Source organism: Saccopteryx leptura, chromosome 1 (assembly GCF_036850995.1).
Source record: "Saccopteryx leptura isolate mSacLep1 chromosome 1, mSacLep1_pri_phased_curated, whole genome shotgun sequence".
NCBI classification, from domain to species: Eukaryota; Metazoa; Chordata; class Mammalia; order Chiroptera; family Emballonuridae; genus Saccopteryx; species Saccopteryx leptura.
The window spans coordinates 53,464,226-53,484,019 of record NC_089503.1 but is presented as its reverse complement, the minus strand read 5'-3'; the positions used below and the strand labels follow the sequence as shown (position 1 = coordinate 53,484,019).

At 37.3% G+C, this 19,794-nt stretch overlaps 1 protein-coding gene across 1 annotated transcript; it reads right to left on the bottom strand.

The window, feature by feature from the left end:
• Window positions 1-1,041: 1,041 nt before the first annotated feature.
• LOC136388794 (interferon-induced very large GTPase 1-like) lies at window positions 1,042-10,123 on the bottom strand. Its single transcript, XM_066360600.1, has 3 exons — window positions 10,013-10,123; window positions 6,008-6,102; window positions 1,042-4,958 (listed from the first exon to the last, which is right to left on the bottom strand). Exons 1-3 carry the CDS (start codon window positions 10,077-10,079, stop codon window positions 1,182-1,184), a joined length of 3,939 nt encoding a protein of 1,312 aa, XP_066216697.1. The 5' UTR covers window positions 10,080-10,123; the 3' UTR covers window positions 1,042-1,181.
• Window positions 10,124-19,794: the final 9,671 nt, after the last annotated feature.

The window sequence follows — 19,794 nt, the reverse complement described above, 5'->3', positions numbered from 1 at the left end:
TGAAACAGCCTCAAAGGATAAGCCACAATGAAAATGCTTCATATGTCAGCATATTACAAAAGGGGGTGTAAACAGAGGGACACAAGGGTGATGTGCATTGAATATAACAAACCACTTTGCCTGCATCAATGTTTTGAGGAATATAACAGTTTGAAAAAATTTTAAATGTAAGGAATAAATAAAACATCTATAAATTGTCCTAAAAATTTCATCATAAGCAAGTACATATTTGAGATTCTGCTAACAATAATACCTCTTTATTTACAGATGAGAGATATGCAAGAATTGCATGAGATAACAAAAATTTTTATTTTAAAAATGTGTAAGGCAACATTAAAAAAAGGCAAATGTATGTTCTCTTTGTTTCCATAAATTGGTTATCAAACAAACATGATTATTATTTTTTTTTGTATTTTTCTGAAGCTGGAAATGGGGAGACAGTCAGACAGACTCCTGCATGCGCCCGACCGGGATCCACCCAGCATGCCCACCAGGGGGCGATGCTCTGCCCACCAGGGGGTGATGCTCTGCCCCTCCGGGGGGTCGCTCTGTTGTGACCAGAGCCACTCTAGCGCCTGGGGCAGAGGCCAAGGAGCCATCCCCAGCGCCCGGGCCATCTTTGTTCCAATGGAGCCTCGGCTGCGGGGGGGAAGAGAGAGACAGAGAGGAAGGAGAGGGGGAGGGGTGGAGAAGCAGATGGGCATTTCTCCTGTGTGCCCTGGCCGAGAATCGAACCTGGGACTTCTGCACGCCAGGCCGACGCTCTACCACTGAGCCAACCGGCCAGGGCCCAAACATGATTTTAAGTTAATAAAACTGTAACTGGAACTAATTTCTTTTCTTTTTTAAAAAAATTCACTCCCAGGGGTCAGTGAGCATGAAAAAAACTCACTACTCAAAGGGTGAAATCTTTTGTGTTATTTCTAATAAATATTTGATTTAAACTATTGATAGAACATTAGTTTGGAAATTTATTTACACAGGCACAAAGTAATTTTAAAACTCTCAGAGAAGATGCAAAATACAGTTTAATTGGTTGGGTTTAATTATCTGGGTAACAAAACATGCTGATTACACAAAATAATGTAGCAGAGAAAGAGAAAAGCTAGATGAGGATCTAACAAGCTTTTTGAGTATTTATCCCAGTTTACAAGGTAATATACTCTTTGCACTAAAGGAAATCAGTCAGTGTTTTGAGAGGTTTTGCTGAATAACTTAAAATTAGCAAAATATTCCTCTCTTTTGCTTTCTAGGTACAAGACAGGGTTGTTTGCTCTCTTGAATGTGATGCACATCTTTTTAAAACTTTTTGCTGCTTCTTGGAACAGCTGTAAGGCAAGCTCTAGTTTATATCTGTTTGTCAACATGAATCTCTCTCCTTGAGATACAGCCTTAGCCTCAGTGTCGATCACTTGCAGGATTTCATGGAAGTAACTGGAACTGTAACCTTCATTCCGTTGTTCCCTTGTGTGTATGGTTTCTTTAACTAATTGAATAATTTGAGCTGTTTTCTTCTCTATGATATCTTTTTCAAAGTCTTCCACAGAGGGTCCATATACTTGGACATTTTGAGAGGTTATAACATGTTTAGAATAATTGATAGAAAATGGTTTCTTTGCATCACGATACCTAATTATGTTCACAATATTAGGATGCTGTTTAAAGTGCTCCAGGAGAATGTTCTCTAGTTCAATATCAATATCAGGATCCTCAACAGATGGGAGTGTGGGAAAAAACAGAATGGAGATGTTCTCTGACCAGATCTTGTTGAACAGATCTCTCAGCTCCTTATCATGTAGCTCTTTCCCATTGGGTGACATAGCCATCCCTTTGATTTTTTCTAACTTATGTTCAAATTTTACTATATGCTTCTTAAAAAGGTCTTGTATTTTCTTTCCACTAATTAGATCTCCACATTTTCTCACAGTTTCTACTGTGAGCTCCTCTTTAAGATTCTTCAAATCATTTTCAAATCTTTCTTTCCACTGAGCTAAGATATCTCTATCTCTGTCTTCTCGAAAGTATTTCTCAAGTTCTTGCTTAATGTTTTCATGTTTTCCCACAACTCGATTGTCAATCAAACTTCTCTTAATCTCCTCAACTTCTCCATTCTGAATCTGGCTTGTCAGCTGACTCTGCAAGTCTAGCACATGACTCCTCATCTCCCAGGCCCAGGTCTTATACATGGTCTCCAATTTATTCATAGCCAAGACTTCCTGAGTGTTCTTGAACCAGAAAATGAAGTTTTCATTCACTAAGGCCTTCCATAAATCCCGTATTCGAACTTTAATTTCTGATATCTTCAAAATATTTCCCCTGGATTCTTCTTTGGCATGTTTAAGAATCCTTCTTTTCAGATCCTGAACATTGTGGCTATAGCAAGGATTAGGAGGAGCCATTGGGGGAAAGCCTTCCCAGAGATGGGTAAAATAATGAATGTGGGTCTTGACATCAAACTTAATGACATCATTGAAATTAGACACATCTGAGCACTGCTCATGTTTGGCTGCAGCAAGTGTCATTTCATCCAGTCTCTCTTGCAGCCACCTTTGCCTTTCCATGCTTTGATCTGTATCTATAATTTCTTCTATGTTCTGATGAACAAAGATGCATCTTGGAGAAATATTCAGTTGTTTAATCCTGAGAAAGGCGTGGATGGCTATTTGCAGAATATCTTGTATTTCTGATAGATCCTTCCCAAAAATATTGATTAGAGTTAAGTTTCCAAGCCCTATAACAAAGGTTGCCAACTCATTTTCCTTATTCCATGCTTTGTTAATGAGCTCTGAGGCCCGAAGTCCTTCTGTGTCCACAACAAGCACAAAATCAAAGCCAAGTTCCTCTGTGAATGTCTCTTCCACCTTCAGGAGCTGCATGTAGGCCCCCCGGGTACACCTGCCAGCACTGAAACTGAACTGCAGCCCAAACAGTGCATTCAGCAGAGTGGACTTTCCTGAGTTCTTCAGGCCAAGCACAGAGAGAATAAAGACCCGTTTGTCTTTAAGTTTCTCAGAGACCTTGTCAAAAACAGCTGTTATCCACTTCAGGGGAACATAAGATGCATCCCCATCCATCAGCTCCATAGGAGTCCCAGATATCATCAGATCAGCAGCCATTTGGGGAAGGGAGAGCAGTAGTGTATGTGCTTTGGAGGAAGCTTCTTCCAGAGCTTCATAGATCTGGCCCACTTCTCTCAGGAGATGCTCAGTTCCCAGGGTGGAGTTTTTTATCTTTTTGGTAACAGCATCTAGATCATCCTTCCAGTCTCTGAGGGAGTCTCTCTTTGACTGTTTCTCCTTCTCTGTTCTCACCTGAGCCAAGAAGTTGCTGTGCTGCTGGTGAAGTTTTTCTAACTCTTCGGTGGTTCGTACATCCATTAACGTACTTAGCTCCTGCAGAAAGTAGAGCTCTGTATGGGTCTCTGAGTGTGTCTGAAGACTTTCCTGCAAGCAATTCATCAGGTCACTAAGATTAATAACTTTATGGTACTGTTCACAGCGTATTTTCTGCTTTTCCTTCTCAATATCATTCCTGTATTCTTCAATGCTCTTGTTTCTTTTTTCTCTCAGCTGATGGAGTTCCTTATCCCTCTTACACCAATCATGCCATAGACCTCCCTGAAGAGGCAGTAACTTTTCCTTTATCTCAGATAATTCCGCTTTTCTCAAGATGTCCATAAGGATATCTGCCTTTTTCCCTGCCTTTTGGCAAGCTTTTTGGTCCTCGTCAATAACAAAGTCATACTTCTTAGCAAAGTTGGCCCAGTTACTCAAACTGTGAGGAGATCCAGACTTTTTCAGTAACTGTGTTAAGGTAGCTGTAATTTTATCAGCTAATTCAATGTTATTTAGATTTCTGATCCCAATTCTCACTTTGTGAGCAGAATTCTCATCCATAATATTTTCCACATTTTCAAACAAACAGATGAGAGGTTTGGGTAATTTCCAATATTCATGCAGAAGGGAACTAATCTTTTCATCAAAATCAGAAGTTGACAGGAGGATAACAGTGACTGAAGATACCTCTTGAAGGAACTTAACTTGGCTCTCATGTATTTCAGCATTTCCATGAAGATTGGTAAAGGCAATACAGTTTTCAAATCTGTCCTCAGCTCTCCCACCTGGGCAAAACCAGCAGATTTCCACCATACCTTCTAGCAAGAGACATCTATTATTGTCTTTCCTAAAATTATGGAAAAAATGGTCATGCATTCCTTTACTTAGGAGTGTATTTAGTATCTGTGATTTGGAAGTAGAGACATAGTCTCCAACTCTTATGAAAGATACAACATGTGTAGGTTGCCAACTGATCAGCTGGTTATTATAATTCTTCATTGTTTTCTCCCATCCTTTTTTTCCCACTTCTCTCCAGCTTTTCCTGATTTGCTTGAGAGCCCAAAGAGGAAATTCAATTTGAGAGTTGCAAGGATTGGGCACCAAAAGTGGGAGAGCAAATTGACAGATAGAAAGTTTGTTTAAAACATACTGTCTTGTAAAGTCATCTGCACAGTGAAAAATTGCCATTTGTATGTCCATTGGGTGGATGTTAGTTTGTATTGTAGTTGACTGTGTTTTCTTGATATTGAAAAAGTCTTGAAATGTTCTTTCTAGCTCTGTGGTTCTCAGTGTCTGGGACACAGTAGATGTTGGATCTATATTGCCTCTGTAAACTAGGTATCGCAAATGATAATCTAATACCAAAAGTTTCTGTAGAAAACACAATGGTAGCTCTCCCTCAGTTTTTGGTTCAGTGTCATACGGGGTTGTCTTATTTATCAGAAAAATATTGACATTGGTCATTTTCTTGGGATAGTAACTTTCCAGATTAAGCCGCCTGATGAGGTCAAGAAAGTGTTGATGTTTGGTTATTACTTCCTTATCATTGCTTGATTGAGGATCTCTGGAACAAGAAGCAGATTCATTGGGTGTTTTCTTTTTGCTAAAGATACTTCTAAATTTCTAGAAAGAAATAAAGACAATGATAATGACTTGTCTATAACAAAGAAGCTTGATTAAATTTATCAATTATGAAAACATATATTCATTAGTATTTCCAAAAGTAAATAGAGTCTTTCTAAGTTAACCAAGAGATAAAACATAATACAGGTCCCCACACTGAAGAGCTTAAAAGTTAACTATGAGAAACATAAATAAGTAAATAGTTAATTATAGTATTTTATGATGGAAGTCTGAAGTCATAAGTAAATAGTAGCAAGTTCATAATGCATTAGTAACATGTTAGAAGATGTGATTAGATTTCTTGGGATGCAAAGTGGGTAAAGGCTTCACCAAACTGATGTAACATACACTCATGGATGGGGGATAGGAGAAGATAATTTAAAAATAAGTATAAAGGAAATTACCATACCACAAGGTAGTTATTGTGTTCATTGCTTTATATATATTATATTATGGAATGAATGAGATTTTATCAGGCAAATAAATGAGTAGATGGTTGAGGATATGCTAGATAACAAGAACAGAAAAGTGCAGGTAAAAATGTTAGAAAGCTGAATAAGTATAGGAAACAGGAAGTAATCTAGTATGTATAGGCAGAAGCAGAAAATGAAACTAGTAAGGAAAAATGAAAGGAAAATAAATTTGTTCTTATTTAGTAACCATAAATCTTCATAATGCCCCACTATTATTCTTAGTTGTTTAAATTTTAGAGAGGAATGATAATTAAAATTAAGCAAATGCTTGTACATAGAAGTGACAAGAATCTTAGCCGGGCTTTTCTGGGATCTTGTGCTTCTCCAAGACACCTTGGACTGAGAAAAAAAATAGATGAATATAGAAGTCCATTAACTTGATAGAATATTTGAAATATTGGAAGAACATAAGGATGTGATTAAGATGCACAGTGCAATGTTGGTGCTAACATGAATGACTATGCTATACCATAAAATGTGGTAGCCAGTACGCTTCTGAGATTTTGAGCATTCTATGGCCTGTGCACTGCACTCTCTTCCAGGGCAAAAGTATCAGCCCCAGGGGTGATTACAAACCTTTGACAGTGCATTGCTTTCTTCATCTGGTCCTGCTTCATTATCTTGCTTTCTTTTCTTTGTCTTTTTTGTAGCTTTATCTGTGGAAGATCCAGCTTTGGAGGGAAAACAGGTTTATTATTATCATGATTACTAAAACATGGAGTCAGAGTTGCAGTGTTGCTGAAGCTTAGCCTCTTCCCCACTTGCTATTGCTAATTTGGTGCCAACAGCTTAACATCAGTATATTCAACATTACTGTCTATGTCTCAGTTGTGACTCAAGAAAAGACAGAGGTATTTTATGTTATGTGAATGACCAAGAAATAAGAGCACCTGTCTCATAAATGAGAAGTATGGGATACAAAAATAGCACAAAATAAATAGTGATCGAGTAAGTGATGGGGTCAAGGTTACTGGGGTATATACACAGAGATCTCAATTGTAGCATGTTGACTGATTTGGGGTATGGTGAGAGTAAAGAGGGGTGTGATGGCTCTTAATAATTAGCTTTCCATCATTCCCATATTTTAAAATTTGTTGGGAAAGGAAATCCAAGTAAAACTGTGAAAGACTTTTTACAAAAAAAGACTTCCCTAAAGATGACATTTATTTATTTTTGCTAGAAATGGTGAATTAAAGCAGTAAAATTTCCTTTGATATCACTCCCAAGATATTGATCATCCTGTTTATCAGCTGCTCATATTTCTAGGCTCTTCACAGATTATTCCTGAATCTCCGACCTCACTGCTTATGATAACCCATGTGGATAATTGGTCCTTAGAACAACATGAGAAAGTCAGGCTGATGGCGAGTAAGTGTTTGGTTGAGAATAAGATTAGTATCCAGCTAATGACCAAGGTTGGAGGGTCACAATGAGAGGTTTGTAGACATATTTTATAGTTGAGTAGATCAGTCTGTGGCCAGGACTGTGAAACTTTACCATCCTCAGTGATAGAGCTAAAAGACATTAGTCTTCATAGAAAAAAGGACTGTGAAATTTCTAGCAGAATAAATAGGAAAATATCCTCTGCATCACTACATATATATTTTAGAACACCAAACATAAAGACCCTAGTATCTTATGGGGCAGGGCTAGGGTGGTCAACAGACTGCTAACAAAAGAATGATAGTCACGTTGGCATCAGACTCATCATCAGTAAGTAATGGAAGACAGTTACATAATTCTTTAAAAAGTAATAAGTTAAAAGGATTTTCAACCTAGAACTAGTTACCTTTCAAGTTTGAGAAGAGACTAAAGTTATTTCCAGAAAGTAACAACCTAAGAAATTTACTGTTTACATACCCTTTCTTAGAAAGGCTCTAGAAGAAGATACAGAAAAAATGGGTGAATGGAGGAGTCAATTAACTTGATAGAATATTTGAAATATTGAAAGAACATAAGGATGTGATAAAGATGCATAATGCAAAAATATATAGTAATGAGAATGTTTGTGAAAGCCAAAGTAAAAACAAAAACAATATAATACACTTCACTTTATTTTATGACTAAAATTTATATATGTGTATAATGGTATAAATGGTTGATTTTCAGCTTTTAGAAATAAGCTATAAATAAAGTTGAAAGATTTTAATTGTGATTCTAAGAAAGTAAAAATTTTCAACTTGACCATGTAAAAGTGAAAGTTTTGGGGGGAAATTTTGAGATACTGCTTCTCATAATGCACCAAAATAAAATGTTTTAAAATAAAATTCAAATATAATCTGTATAAAAGCTAGAAGTACTGTTATAAATCTATCTGGAAGAGAGTGGGTGGGGAAGAAAGAGGTGGCATAATTGAGGTAAAGGCTTACCAGTAATTGCAGAATAGCAAAAAATTATATAGATAATGATATTGATAAAGTAATGAACCTAATTTGATAAAACCACAGAAGAATGATAAAAGCATGCTATTTAGAGATATGGCAGTCACTACCAAAAGAGAAATTGATCTTTGCAAATAAATTTTTTCAAAATTTTTGGATAGATAGCCAGAAAAAGAGTTTTACAAAGATATATGCACCCTTATGTTCATTGTAGCACTATTTCAATGGCCAAAAAATGGAAACAATCAATATCCTTCAATAGAAGAGTGGATAAAGAAGATGTAGCACATATATACAATGGAATACTATTTAGTCATAAGGAAAGGTGAAATATCATTTGTGACAATATGGATGGATCTTCAGACTATTGTGCTAAGTAAAATAAATCAGACAGGAAAAGTTCAGAACCATATGATTTCACCATATGTAGGATATAAAACTAAAAGCAACAAATAAACAAACATGAAAACAAACAAAAATTTACAGACATAGACAATAGTAGGGTGATTATCAGAGGAAAGGAGGGTAGAAGGGTTATAAAGGGTAAGGAAGGTTAATTATATGCTGATGAAAGATGATTTGACTTTGGGTGGTGGGTACACAATGCAATATACAGAGCATGTGTTATAGAACTATACACTTGAAACCTGTATAATTTTGTTAAACAATAAAATTAATAAAAAAGAATTAAATTTAAAGGGGTTATTTTGTGAGAAAAGGGTCAAGGTTATGTACTGTAATCTTTCATTTTTAACTATAGTCATGAATTACATTTTAAACAAATTAAAAATATACATTTAAAATATACTTTAAAGTGATAAAACTCTCCCATATGCATTAAGATTTAAAAATTATCATATTTCATGCAATGAGAGTGTAGTAAAAGGACCATATATATGACTGTGTTGTTATAGTAGTTCTAGAAAATTATTTGACTCATTTCAATTTTAGAAATTTAAGGCAATGAAATAAAATGAGCACCAAGATCTATTATAAAGGTAATTTTCACAACATTCTGCATAATGTTGATATTTTGGAAACACCAGTCTACGGCCATACCACCCTGAACACGCTCGATCTTGTCTGATCTCGGAAACACCAAAATGTCCGAAGTGGCATTGTGGCAAAATTTTTTTGCAGAGCACCAACAAGATGGGAGAACATGTAGCCATTGAAAATAATACTTAAGAATTATTGTTTAATATTATGAAAAATGGTTATTATGTTTTAAGCCAAAAACTCCATTAATGATACAAAACTTTAAAGTAAAACTAGGTGAAGAAATATATATTAAACATAATGTGATACCATATTCCATCTTGTTTGTTGTGTGAGTCTATTAATGAGGTTATAACTGATATTTTTTTCTTTTGTGTAAAATTGTTCCCAATGTTTTATGAGCACATATTATTTTGATAGTTAAAAAATAATATGATGAACAAGAACTGAAGAAAACAATAACCTGAGCGATTTTCAATAGAAAGATGAATGCTTTCAGTTAAGGTGGAAATAGGAATGGCTTTGTGAGGTAGCACTTCATTTGGGCCTTGAGTAGTGGACAGGAGTTAAGACTATGAAGGTCACAGCCCAATGGAGCAGACCTACTAAAAGACTGAGACCTAATTACTAAACTTTAGAATATTTCTCTTCCCCCTACCTTACCACTATATCAATAGAGTTCTTGTATAACAATAAGAGAATACAACTGAAAGGGCTACATATCTCAGACTTATTTAAGAAGTTTCCAGGGAGACCTAAAGAAAACAGGGCAACAAAACCAAGGACACTAGAGGAAATTTTAGCCTGTAACACCACAGCTATAGCAAACAGTAAGAACATCCTAACTCCTAGCCAAATAAATAGAAAACCTCACTAAAGGGCTATTAACCTCAGTTTCTTTTACCTAGAGTATTCTGTATAGCTTCAACAAGTTACAAGGCACACTAAAAACAAAAGAGCACAGTCTGAAGATACAGAACAATCTTCACAGTCAAACTCAAGCATGACTGAGATGTTGAAATTATGTTGGAATTTTAGATGTAAATTTTATTTCAATAAATAATTTTTAAAAGCACCATGACACACAATTCTTATGTTTTATGCTATAATGTGTGTATTTAATTAATTAAGATATGAAGATTTCAGTGACAGCCTTGAGTCATGTGCAGCAAAGAGAGGGGTAGCTCAGGTGCAGACTCACATTTTTCCATTGCCTGGCGGAATTTCTCTGCTAGGTCACGCTGGTTTATGTCTTTCAAGACCTCCATGGTCACAGTCTTGGAGTATTCTTCCCCATAGTACTGTAGCAGTAGGTCAGCAAGTTTTACTGGGGATGCTTGATCGAGAGTGTTCCGGGTAATGTGGTTGTATCCCTCAGCAAGAGCTATGATTCTGAGTTGGAACTTGAACTTTAACAACTCCTCTTCTAAAAGGTCCTCAAGAATGTTAAGAAGAGTTGCCTTCAAATTGCTTTCCATTCTGTGCAGCTGAATGCTGGGAAACTGATGACCCTGCAGTTACTGACCTGAAATGGAGAGTTGGTTATGAATAATCACAGGAATGATGGGAAATACATATGAAGTAACTGGTTTGAGAAAAATGAGACAAAAAATTGGAAATGAGATCAAAGACTGTCTTCCTAAAAACAAACAAACAAACAAAAAACCAAATATGTGCTGAAATTACACATTCTTACATATAGGGTATTCCTCTAAGCTTTTAGGCTACTAACCTTACCCTCTACTCCCCACAATTGTGCTCCACTTGCTGGAATTCCCAAGTTTTCCATGAGATGATGTCTGTTAATGGGAAACGGAATGGAAAATGGGTCTTATGGAGGTTTGTGTTACAGTGAAAAAAAGGAGAAAGATAGATATGTTGTTATTCAGTAGGTAGAAATAAAGGAAGTGATTATAGACAGTGATAATGAATGAAAATTTGAAAGAGAACATTTATACTTCCATTAGTTTTGCGTGTTGGAAATATTAAGATGGATTTTAAGAGATTCAACTTGTATATGAAAATTTATATAAATAACAGGAGTATGGAAAATCACTTTTCTGATTCCTTTGTAATGATAGATTCCTCAACTTTTTCTAGGACTTTTACTCCTTTTAGTCACTACTTTGCCCTATGCTAAAAATAACATTTCTAAGTAGGCAAATATTTGAGAATAATGCTATTATTATTACCACCATTTATTATTATATCAGCAATACTAATTTCTTCACCAATATATCTCATTTCTCCCCATCAAAACACTGCCTATTCATGATGCTACTATAAAATATCATTTCCTTTTCAAGGTCTGTTTTGGTTTTCTCCAAAAGATGTAATGCTACCTAAATTTTAACTTTCAACAATACTTATGGTACTTTTATTTTGTCTTGTTATTATACTTATCTACGTACTTTATTTTCCTCCATTAGAAAACATTATTAATCAAATGGGTAACTAAAATGTATTAAGCATCATTCACATCAGGGACAGGTTGCTTTGCACATTTCATCTCATTTATTTTTAACAAAAACAGCGATTAGAGAGTTTTAACATATAAGCTCGAGGATGACATTATCTGTTGTCACTTGGGTGACGATGGAGAATAAGAATTACCAGGAAAAATGCAGTGGCAATAGTTAAGAAACTGTTACAATGGCTTAAAGAAGATGGGGCTTAGACTAAGGTTTTAGCAAGGAAGATAATAAGCAATAATCATATTCAGGGTTTATCTTATAGGAATAGCCAGCTGGAATTATTATTATTATTATTATTAGCAACAGAGACAGAGAGACAGAAAGAGGGACAGATAGGGACAGATAGGCAGGAAGGGAGAGAGATGAGAAGCATCAATTCTTTGTTGCGGCTCCTTAGTTGTTCATTGATTGCTCTCTAATATGTGCCTTGACCAGGGGGCTCTAGCAGAGCCAGTGACCCCTTCTCAGTCCAGCAACCTTGGGTTTCAAGGCAACGACCTTTGGATTCATGTCTGTGATTCCAAACTCAAGCTGGATGAGCCTGCACTCAAGCCGGTGACCTTAGGGTTTTCGAACCTGGGGCCTCAACATCCCAGTCCAATGCGCTATCCACTGCACCACCACCTGGTCAGGCCAACTGGGATTTTTGATAGATTTGTTATGGGTGTGAAGGAAAGTGAAAACTCAAGGATGATATAGTAGGCAATATTCTCAGATAGACCCCAGGTGTATATGCCTTGACTAATCACTTTTCCTGTAAATATGGGGTATCGCTTTTGTGATTATGTTACCTTATGTGGCAAAAGGGAGGTTATCCTGGATAGGCCTGACTTAATTAGGTACGCTGTTAAAAGAGATAAGAAGCAGAAGCAGGTGTGCTTCTACTGACTTGGAAGAGAGTCATGTGGCAAACTGCCCATGTGAGTCATGCACCTAAGAGTTGGGAGTGATCCCAGGCTGATAACCAGTAAGAAAATGGGAACTTTCCACATCTGTCAGAAGTTGAATTCTGCTATTAACTTGGAAGAAGACTCTGATCTCTAGATGCGAACTGTAGCAAGGCCATCACTTTGATTGCAACCTTTTGAAATCTTAATTAGGCCCTGGCCAGTTTGCTCAGTGGATAGAACATCTGCCTGGCATATGGACTTCTTGGGTTCAATTCCTGGTCAGGGCACACAAGAGAAATGACCATCTGCTTCTCTTGCCCTTCTGCTTCCCCTCTTCCCCACTTCCCCACTTCCCTTCCCACACCCAGGGACTCCATTGGTTCAAGCATCAACCCGGGTGCTATGGATAGTTCAATTGGTCCTCGTGCATCAGCCTCAGGCACTAAAAATAGCTCAGTTGATTGGAGTGTCCACCCTAGATGGTAGTTGCCAGGTGGATCCCAGTTGGGGCCCATGTGGGAGTCTGTCTCACTATCTCCCCTCCTCTAACATAAAAAAATATATATTAAAAAAACAAAAAGAATTTTTTTTTTTATCAAAGGATATACCCAACTAACTCAAACCTGACTCATGACTTATGGAGACTGTGAAGTAATGAATTGGTGTTGTTCTTAAGCTACTACATTATGGTAATTTATTATGCATAGATTGAAATTTAATACAGGTGAATTTCTAGAATTTTGACTTGAGCAAATAGGTTAATGATGATCCATGCTTTGGTATGGTCAAAGTTTATAACATAGGCATATTGGGGTTCATACTTAATTTGAAATACCAATTAGACAGGTGAGTAGAGATGGTGAAGTAGACTAAAGTGGGGCATACCTTTTAAAGGGTGGGTCCAATTTGGAGATATTGATTAGACACTCATCTGTTCATAGTTTGAAAGACATGGAACTGGAAAGCTTGGCCAGGGAGAAAGGATAAATATAGAGGAAAGCAGGACACTGAAGATGAGCAACATTTCAACATTTAAAAGACAGGTAAAAGAGACTAAAAAAAAAAAAAATCCAGGGAAGCAGAGATGGGAATGAGACACATTTGAGACCCCTGAAGCCTGGAGAAGGAAATGTACAAAAAAAGGAAGGTGTAGAAAAACATGTTAAATGCTTCTGAGAGGTCAGGAGGAGAGAAAACTGATCATTGTATCTTCTAAGGTGAAGGTCATTGATGACCTCAATTAAAGCCATTTCCATGGGTAGGGAAAAAGTGCCTAACAGAACTGGGTAAAGAGAAAATTTGAGATGAAGAAGTAGAGTCAGTTAAAACCTTTAAATATCTTTTTCTCTTAACATAGCCAAGAAAAAATGGAATATGGACTTAAGAAAGTTTAGTTTAGCCCTGGCCAGCTGGCTCAGTGTTAGAATGTCAGCCTAGTGTGTGGATGTTCCAGGTTTGATTCCTGGTCAGGGGAAACAGGAGAAGCGACCATCTGCTTCTTACCTCCTTTTCTCCCCCTTTTCTGCTTCTTACCCCCTCCCCCTTCTCTCTCTCTCTCTCTCTCTCTCTCTCTTTCTCTCTTCCTCTTCCATAGCCATGGCTCAATTGGCTAGAGCAAGTTGGCCCCAGGCCTTGGGGGTTTGCCAGGTAGATTCTGGTTGGGGTGTATGTGGGAGTCTGTCTGTCTCCCCTCCTCTCACTTGGAAAAAGAAAAAAAAAAGAATGTTTAGTAGTAGTTTATATATTTGTTTTATTGGTAATATCAAGACATTTTATAGGAATGATACAGGAGTAAGGGAGACATTTTTGATAAGGAGCTTGTATTAGTTTCCCATTGCTGCTTTAAAAAATTATCATGAACTTAGTGGCTTAAAACAACAAAACTTATTGTTATACAGTTCTGGAGGCCAGAAGTCTGCAAGGAGTGTTATGGGGCTAAAACTGTGGTGATAGCAGGGCTGGTTCCTTCTGGAGAGAATTTATTTCTTACCTCTTCTAGCTTCTGCTGGCCTTGTGGCCTCCCTTATCCTTCCAGTTTCTATTTCTATGATCATATTACTTTCTCCTCTTCTGTAGTTAAAAACTCTATCTGCATCTCTCTCTCTCCCTCTCTCTCTCTCCCTCTCTCTCTCTCTCTCTCTCTCTCTCTCTCGGGACAGACAGACAAGAAGGGAGAGAAACAAGAAACATCAATTCTTCATTGTGACACCTTAGTTGTTCATTGATTGCTTTCTCATATGTGCCTTGACTGGGGGGGCTCCAGCTGAGCCAGTGACCACTTGCTCAAGCCAGGGATCTTGAGCTCAAGCCAATGACCTTAAGCTTCAAGCCAGTGACCTATGGGCTCAAGCCAGAGACCAGGGGGTCATTTCTATGATTCCATGCTCAAACCAGTGATGCCACATTAAGCTGATGAGCTTGTGCTCAAGCCACTGACCTCAGGGTTTCTAACCCGAGTCCTCAACATCCCAGGCCAATGCTCTATCCACTGTACCCAGCCTGATCAGGCTATCTGCCTCTTTCTTATGTGATCACTTTTAGGACCTTCTTGGATAATTCAGGATAATCTCTCCATCCCAAAACCCTTAATTTAATCACTATTGCCAAGTCCTTTTTAGTTAATCCAGGGATTAGGATATAAATATATTTGGGGGAGGGGCATTATTCAGTTTATCACAATGGTAAAGAAAATATTGCAAGGGAGAGACACACACAGAAAGACAATTAGTGTTTTGATCAAAGTAGGAAGTAGTATTGGTCAGAGGTAGAATTCTGTTAGGAAAGACAGAGAAAAAGATATACCGTATTTCCCCATGTATAAGACCGCACCTTAATTTTGGGGCCTGAAATTTGAAAAAAAAAAAAGTATTACATAAAGTTACTGAACTCAAGTTTTATTCATCATGAAATTTATACAACTTCTCATCACTGTCAAACTCCCATCCATTAACTTGTCCTCATCTGTGTCTGATGATGAATCACTGTCTTCATATTTTGCCTGGTCCTCAGTTCCATCTATAGAAATGCAAACAAAAAATACTACAACCACTGTATAAGATGAACCCAGTTTTTGTACCCCAAAATTTTTTTAAAAGGTGCATCTTATATATGGGGAAATATGTTAGAATCAAACCCCTATTTAAAGGTTTAAAACAGGGACTTTTTGTTTGTTTGTTTATAGTCTCTTTTAATGAAGAAAAATAAAATTTACATACAAGAATATGCACAAATCTTAAGAATGCAATTAGCTGAGTTTTGACAAATGTATGTACTCTAGTGAGTAGGACTTTTTTTTTTTATTTGTGGAAATGGGAGTCTTGAAAATGGTTCTTACATTTATATCTAATTAGGTAATTTACTAAGATGCACTATACCAGTGGTCCTCAACCCCCTGGCCATGGACCAGTACCAGTCCGTGGGCCATTTGGTACCGGTCCGCAGAGAAAGAATAAATAACTTACATTATTTTCATTTTATTTATATTTAAGTCTGAACAATGTTTTATTTTTAAAAAATGACCAGATTCCCTCTGTTACATCCGTCTAAGACTCACTCTTTTTTTTTTTTTTTTTTTACAGAGACAGAGAGTAAGTCAGAGAGAAGGATAGACAGGGACAGACAGACAGGAATGGAGAGATGAGAAGCATCAATCATTAGTTTTTTGTTGCACATTGCAACGCTTTAATTGTTCATTGATTGCCTTTTCATACGTGCCTCGACCGCGGACCTTCAGCAGTCTGAATAACCCCTTGCTCGAGCCAGCGACCTTGGGCTCAAGCTGGTGAGCTTTTGCTCAAACCAGATGAGCCCTCGCTCAAGCTGGCAACCTGGGGGTCTCAAACCTGGGTCTTCCGCATACCAGTCTGACGCTCTATCCACTGCACCACCGCCCAGTCAGGCTAAGACTCACTCTTGTCGCTTGTCTCGGTCACCCTAAAGGCCAGTCCATGAAAATATTTTCTGACATTAAACTGGTCCATGGCCCAAAAAAGATTGGGGACCACTGCCCTCTACTACAAGATATAGCACAGATATGGGGGTAGAGGAAGATGATTGATTCAGTTTCAATACATGAGTTTGAAATTAATATAATGGTTAACATGGGTGCTTTGTGTTTTACAAGTTCTCTTCCAATTAATTTACATGAATTATTTTACTTGTTATTTATAACAATCCTAGGAGTAAATATTACTAGATCTGTATTTTATAGATAATGAATCTGAAACATAACTTGTTCAAGGTTCTATGACAGCCTTGTTCTAGAACCAATGCCCATATTAACTACCACACAGAGGCAGATTAAGGTCGGTTGAGGCCCTGGGTACAGAAGAAACTATTGGGCCCCTTTAAAAAAAGAGATAACTTGGTGTCATTAGAAAAAAGTGTAAAGTTGGGGTTTTGCGGGGCCCTTCAGAAGTTAGGACCCAGGGCAGGCACCTGTGCTTGCTGTTATATCCACCTCTCCTACCACATTAACATCCTAGTGGAGATGCCCACTATTAAGCTGATTACATATTCCTGCATTTTAGAAACCTGTCTGGGCTAAAAATTTAGATTAAGGAATCATCAGCATACAGATAATAGTCAAAACCATAAAAAACAGATGAAATCACTCAGGAAAAATACGTTAAGTGAAGATTACTAGGCCAATAGCCCTATTTATTCAGGGCTGGTATGCAGCTGTTAGGCTGTGGGAGGACCTTTTCAGCTATGAAATATTGAAATATAGTGCTTTCATACTGGTGACAAATAGATTCTTCTTGGATGCCCCTAGGCCCCACTACCACCTTAGTTTCCCAGGCTCTGAGGACCCCTGTGTAGGCTCTGTGAAGGAGAAATATTCACTGTTTTATTTTTTAATTAAGCATTTATTGAGTATATTTTATGGTGCTACAGCAGATGATGGGGGATAAAAGAGAAATGGAATTACTTTGCCATCCTTAAGAAATTTATGAAAAGTGGCAGACACAATGATGACACCAATATGATTAAGCTTGACTACAGTTATTTTAGGTGGTATAGGAGTCCAGAAGATATAGCAATTGTTGCCATTCATTCAATTTATTCAATTAATTCATTCAACATGTATACAAAGCTATTTTAAGCATCTGGCATATGCCAGGCAATCTGTTCATGAGTCAAAGATATATGACAAAATCCTACTCTTCAAGTTAGTGTCTGTTGGAAAACCTAAGCACGGACCTGATCTGCTGTTGTGTTTTAGGACAAAGATATGTACAGGTAAAAGACACGGTTTTGCCCAGCTCACATGACAATGACACCAACAGTGGACCCATGCATAAGTGAGTTGATAGAAAGCATTTTTATATAATCTATAATAGTTTCTGACTTTCATGGGAAATTATCTTAGGTATTATCAAGGAACCCTTCCGTTTCAGAGACAAGAAATCTAGGACCTAGAGATAGTCTTTGGCCAGCTTGTTTTACAGCGCGTTGCTTAGTGGCTAAGCCATGTGTCCAATCCAGTCTCTGAGCCTGTCTGGAGACCTCCCCTCAGTCACACTCTGTCTATTCCCTGTTGAGATTAGGCTGAACCAAGTTGCAGTTACACTTTGGTCTTTGGGTGTTTATATTTTTAGTGATAGTTCAACTTTGGAGTCCTTGACAGGGATTCCCTCTCTGGGTTCCTAAAGTTGAGCAAAGAGCCCTGAATCATGTACTTTAAGGCAGAATCTTACTAAATTATAAGGCAAAGAAAACAGAGAAAGAAAGATAGAGGGTGGCATGAATGAGCCAGAGAGAAATCACAATAGAGCCATAGAAGATGATGGGAGTGGGGAGGGATGGGTAGGGGAAGAGAGGGGAGAGGATGGGAAGGAAAACAAATGGAAAAGAAAGTAAAGACAAGAAACATGAAGATTTTCTTACATACTACAGGAGAGAAAGAGGACACATGCTCCACTTTGGGTAAAGGGACGCCAACTCTATCATGGGCCCCCAAAGAAAGAGCATACTCACCGGAATGGATCCTGGATCTTCTTCCAATTCAGTCTACCAGCGGCTGGAAGTTCGTTCTGGCAAACAGAAGTCTATCTTTCTTTCTGGAGCCAATCTATAAACTGAAAAACTAGTTTATTTTTTTTAATTTGATTGAGTAATGTGGGTGTGCTGATACTTGCTCCACAGACACTTCCAGCCCACACTTACTCACCTGCTGCTGAAAGAGAAGTAAGGATCAGGGAAAGCTGGAAGTGTTATCTTCTCCCTGATTTAAAACTTTGTTAAGTGCATATCATTATTTCTTGAATCAAGTTTAATTTTTTTGGACTTTAGATTTTCACCATCTAGCTAGTGGCAAGAGCATGAATTGTATTCAGACTAATCTAAGTTTTTTTTCAATTACAGTTTGCATTCAACATTATTTTGTATTAGTTTCAGGTGTACAGCATAATGGTTAAACAATCATATAGTTTACAAAGTGTTCCCCTGGGTGTTTCAAGTGTCCAGCAGGCACCATACATAGTTATTGCAATATTATCAGTTATATTTTTTATGCTTTATTTTATATCCCCATGATTATTCTGTGACTACCAATTAGTACTTCTTAATCCCTTCACCTTTTTCTCACAGTCTCACAACCCCTCTCCCCTCTGTCATCCATCAGTCTGGTCTTTGTATCTATAAGTCTGTTTCTATATTGTTTGTTTATTTTGTTCCTTAAATTCCATATATAAATAAACTCACATGGTATTTATCTTTTTCCATCCAATTTATTTTATTTAGCACAATACCCTCCAGGTTCATTCATGCTGTTGTAAATGGTAAGATTTCACTCTTTTTTATGGCTGACTAATATTTCATTGTATATATGTATAAGAGCTTTTTTTATTTACTTGTTTATTGATGGGCACTTGCAATGAACATGAAGGGGGTGCACATATTCTTTTGAATAGTGTTTTGAATTTCTTTGGATAGATACCCAGAGTGGAATCACTGGGTTATAAGGCAATTTTATTTAATTTTTTGAAGAACTTTCACACTGTTTCACTGTTTTCCATAGTGGTTTTAATATGCATTTCTCTGATTATTAGTGATACTGAGCATCTTTTCATATGCTTATTGGCCATCTGTATGTCCTCTCTGGATAAGTGTCTCTTCAGGTCCTCTGCCTGCTTTTTAATTGGGTTTGTTTGTTGTTGTTGCTTTAGTGTTAAGTTGTCTGAATTCTTTATAAATTTTGGATGTTAACCAGACTGGTCTAGGTTTAAATTCCTGCATGATCACTTGCTAATTGAATTAGGACAAGTGATTTAATTTTTCAAAGTCTTTTATCTTTTAATTTGTGAAGTGAGATAATAACAGTACTCATATCTTAGAGTTTATTTAAAAATAAAATAAAATAATCATGTAAATCACATAGCATAGTGTTTGGCTCTTAACTAGTGTTCAAGAATGATTAGGCATTATTTTTCTTATAGTCAGGAGACGTACTAAAGGAGTCCTCAAGAGGAAGAGAAGTGTCAGAAGTTTACTTTGAACTTTTTGATGTTGGCTTCATGAAGAACAGTAAATATCAGCCTGACCAGGTGGTGGCGCAGTGTCTAGAGCGTTGGACTGGGATGCAGAGGACCCAGGTTCAAGACCCCTAGGTTGCCAGC